Source organism: Rhinopithecus bieti, unplaced genomic scaffold (assembly GCF_001698545.2).
Source record: "Rhinopithecus bieti isolate Rb0 unplaced genomic scaffold, ASM169854v2 scaffold_19200, whole genome shotgun sequence".
Classification (NCBI taxonomy): domain Eukaryota; kingdom Metazoa; phylum Chordata; class Mammalia; order Primates; family Cercopithecidae; genus Rhinopithecus; species Rhinopithecus bieti.
In genome coordinates, this window is record NW_016809419.1 from 156,289 (window position 1) to 160,480 (window position 4,192).

Sequence of the window (4,192 nt, forward strand, 5' to 3'; positions counted from 1 at the left end):
CCGTCTCAAAAAAATAAAATAAAATAAAATAAAATAAAATAAAATAAAATAAAATAAAATAAAATAAAATTGGGAACTGAATAGACTTGAGTAGCAAGAGGTATTAATGATTTAACCCTCACAACAACCTCATGAAGTAGGTACTATTATTATTATTATCAACTTTTAATTTTAGAGATTAGGAAGCTGAGCCATGGAGAAATGAAGTGGCCCAAGGCCATATAAATAAGCTGCAGAGGGGATTTGAACCAGGTCAGCCAGGCTCCAGGCACTTAGCCACTGCACTGTACTGCTTCAGTAGAGCATAGAGGTCTGTGCTCAGGTCTAGGCTATAGCTGGAACCTTCTAGAGTCAGTAAATATTCTGTACAGCACCACAGGACTGACAGTCATGGCTCAATCATTGTCTTCACCCGTAATCAAGAAAGGCCTGGTTCCTCAAGGGTGGTGCTTGGAGATAGAGTGGTTCAGGTTGTGTCAGAAGTGACCTCGGATTCTGCAGTCCCGAGCTTGAGTGTGCTATGTGTTCAGAGTAGGCTTCAAAGGCCATATACCCTCATTGCCCCTACTCACCACCCCTAGACCTCTCTGCTCACCCTCAGCCACACTAGGTGCCACTCAGTCGCAGAGCAAAAGGAGTTTGCAGGGAGGACTAGGAAATGGTGAGTATCAGAAAACTGAGGGGTGGGTAAACTGCAGTTTAGTACTCCCCAATAACTGCATTTCTCTATTTTTTTCTCCTTCTTTTTCTCCCTCATGCCCCTCCCAACCCCTCATCTCCCTATCTTCCTCAGTGGTACTGACTGTCCTCACCCGAACCCCTTCCCCTCGAGTGAGACTGGGACAAGATGCTCTGCTGGACTTGAGCTTTGCCTACATGCCCCCTACCTCTGAGGCCGCCTCATCTCTGGCTCCGGGTCCCCCTCCCTTTGGGCTAGAGTGGCGACGCCAGCACCTGGGTAAGGGACATCTGCTCCTGGCTGCAACTCCTGGGCTGAATGGCCAGATGCCAGCAGCCCAAGAAGGGGCCGTGGCATTTGCTGCTTGGGATGATGATGAGCCATGGGGCCCATGGACCGGAAATGGGACCTTCTGGCTGCCTAGAGTTCAACCCTTTCAGGAGGGCACCTATTTGGCCACCATACACCTGCCATACCTGCAAGGACAGGTCACCCTGGAGCTTGCTGTATACAGTGAGTTGGGGGACAGAGGTCTCCAGGGGTAGAGGGTGGGCACTGGATTGTGGGGACTGTGATAGGGGGAGGGATGATGGAGAAGAGGGTGCCTGGGTAAGTACGTAGAGATAGAAACGGATTCCTGGGAGTCAGAGGGTAATGGGAGGCTAGAAGGTTCCTGGGAATTTGAGGGGCTTTGGCATGGGTATTTCTGTGATGCACCAATGGAGAGACAGTGGGTTCCCCATTTCAGGAGAAGAAACCCGACCTTCTTTAGTTCTAAGAAAGCCAGAAGGAAAACTGAGGGTCCCTTAGGGAGGACAGTATGGACTGATTTCCCTATGCTCATTTCGTCCTCTTTCCCCAGAACCCCCCAAAGTGTCCCTGATGCCAGCAACCCTTGCATGGGCCGCCCCAGGGGAGGCACCCCCGGAGTTGCTCTGCCTTGTGTCCCACTTCTACCCTTCTGGGGACCTGGAGGTGGAGTGGGAACTCCGGGGTGGCCCAGGGGGCCGCTCTCAGAAGGCCGAGGGGCAGAGGTGGCTTTCGGCCCTGCGCCACCATTCCGATGGCTCTGTCAGCCTCTCTGGGCACTTGCAGCCGCCTCCAGTCACCATTGAACAGCATGGGGCACGCTATGCCTGTCGAATTCACCATCCCAGCCTGCCTGCCTCGGGGCGCAGCGCTGAGGTCACCCTGGAGGTAGCAGGTAAGAGCTGGGAGTTCCGCGGAGCCTGAGCCAGCACCCGGGAAGACAGGAGCTCACTCTCATCCCTTCTGCCTGCCAGGTCTCTCAGGACCCTCCCTCGAGGACAGCATAGGCCTTTTCCTGTCTGCCTTTCTTCTGCTCGGGCTCTTCAGGGCGCTGGGCTGGGCTGGTGAGTGTGAGCCCCACCCTGACCATGACCTGAGGCTGGTGGACTTTTTCCCCCTCTACTCCCAGAAGCCTGATACCCATCCCTCTGCCCTCCACCTCTACCACTCCGGCATCCCATCCCTTCTCAATCTTTTCCCACAGCTGTCTACCTGTCCACTTCCAAGGATTCAAAGAAGGTACATTGCTCCACCACTTTGTATCTTTCCCTTGTCACTTTATCTCCTCATCCTATCTCAAAACCCATGGAGGGAGGCTGCTGGTGTGGTAGGCAGAACCTAGGCTTGGAATTCACACTGATCTGGGTTAAAACCTGGCACTATATCCTAACTGTAGGATTCTTTGTGCATGCTACTTAATCTATGTCTGTTTCCTTGGGTGTAGGGATTTTAAAAAGTTACTTAGGCAGTGCTGTCCAGTAGAAAGATAATGCAAGCCACATATGTAAATTTAAATAATCTAGTAGTCACATTAAAAAAATAAGCAGAAACAGATAAAATTAACTTAATAATATACCTTATTTAATCTAATAATTCTGGTCCCTTATCTGAAATGCTTGGGACTAGAAGTGTTTTTGGATGTTGGATTTTTTTCAGGCTTTGGAATATTTGCATATATAATATCTTTGGGATCACACCCAAACCTAAACACAGAAATCATTTATGTTTCCTATACACATTATACACATGGCCTGAAGACTTTCTTTTTTTTTTTTGAGACAGAGTCTCTGTCGCCCAGGCTGGGGTGCAGTGGTGTGATCTCGGTTCATTGCAACCTCCACCTCCCGGGTTCAAGCAATTATCCTGCCTCACCCTCCCGAGTAGTTGAGATTAGAGGCACCCACCATCATGCCCGGCTAGTTTTTGTATTTTTAGTAGAGACCAGGTTTCGCCATGTTGGTCAGGCTGGTCTCGAACTCCTGACTCAGGTGATCTGCCCACGGCCTTGGCCTCCCAAAACGTTGGGATTACAGGTGTGAACCACTGCACCCAGCCACAATATTTTTAATAATATATGTGATCCATCACATGAGGGCAGCTGTGGGATTTTCCACTTGTGGCATTATGTTGGCACTAAAAAAATGTCAGGTTTTAGAACATTTCAGATTTTAGATTTTTGGACCGGCGATACTCAACCTGTACATCCAAAATATTATTGCAACATGTAAACAATATAAGAAATTACAGGCTGTGCATGGTGGCTCACGCCCGTAATCCCTGCACTTTTGGAGGTCGAGGTGGGAAGATCACCTGAGGTCAGGAGTTCGAGACCAGCCTGGCGAACATGGTGAAACCCCGTCTCTGCTAAAAATACAAAAAATTAGCCAGACGTGGTGATGGGCCCCTGTAATCCCAGCTACTCAGGAGACTGGGGCAGGAGAATCGCTTGAACCTGGGAGGTGGAGGTTGCAGTGAGCCGAGATCACACCATTGCACTCCAGCCTGGGAGACAAAAGCAAAACTTTGTCTCAAAAAAAGAAAAGAAAAAGAAATTACAATCTCGGCCAGGAGAGTTGGCTTACGCCTGTAATCCCAGCACTTCGGAAGGCTGAGGTGGGCGGATCACCTGAGGTCAGGAGTTCAAGACCAGCCTGGCCAACATGGTGACACCCCGTCTCTACTAAAAATACAGAAAAATTAGCCGGGCATGGTGGTGTGCACCTGTAATCTCAGCTACTCAGGAGGCTGAGGCAGGAGAATTGCTTGAACCCGGGAGGTGGAGGTTGCAGTAAGCCGAGATCACACCACTGCACTCCAGCCTGGGCAACAGAGGTAGGCTCTGTCTCAAAAAACAAAACAAAACAAAACAAAAATTAGCTGGGCACGGTGGCACACACCTATAGTCCCAGCTACTTGCAGAGCTGTGGCAGAAGGATCGCTTGAATCTGGGAGGTCGAGGCTGCAATGAGCCAAGGTTGTGCCACTGTACTCTAGCCTGGGTGACAAAGTGAGACCCTGTCTCAAAACAAAAAACATGTACTCCAGGCTTGGTGACGTGGCTCATGCTTCTCATCTCAGTGCTTTGGGAGGCCGAGGTGGGAGGACTGCTTGAATCCAAGAGCTTGAGACCAGCCTAGGCAACATAGAGAGACCTTTTCTCTAAAAAAACTAAAAAATGAGCCAGACATGTTGGCACATGCCTGT

At 49.8% G+C, this 4,192-nt stretch overlaps 1 protein-coding gene across 3 annotated transcripts in view; it reads left to right on the plus strand.

Moving 5' to 3' along the window:
* The window catches only part of TAPBP (TAP binding protein), a 14,567-nt gene that overhangs the window by 9,667 nt on the left and 708 nt on the right, over nucleotides 1-4,192 (plus strand). Inside the window, exons 4-7 of one of the 3 annotated variants that reach the window (XM_017889254.1) lie at nucleotides 794-1,192; nucleotides 1,542-1,883; nucleotides 1,963-2,052; nucleotides 2,193-2,227. In XM_017889254.1, the coding sequence (XP_017744743.1) occupies nucleotides 794-1,192; nucleotides 1,542-1,883; nucleotides 1,963-2,052; nucleotides 2,193-2,227 (866 nt within the window). Of the gene's footprint in view, nucleotides 1-793; nucleotides 1,193-1,541; nucleotides 1,884-1,962; nucleotides 2,053-2,192; nucleotides 2,542-4,192 lie in introns of those variants that run through there. The other 2 variants (XM_017889252.1, XM_017889253.1) reach the window with 2 other exon arrangements.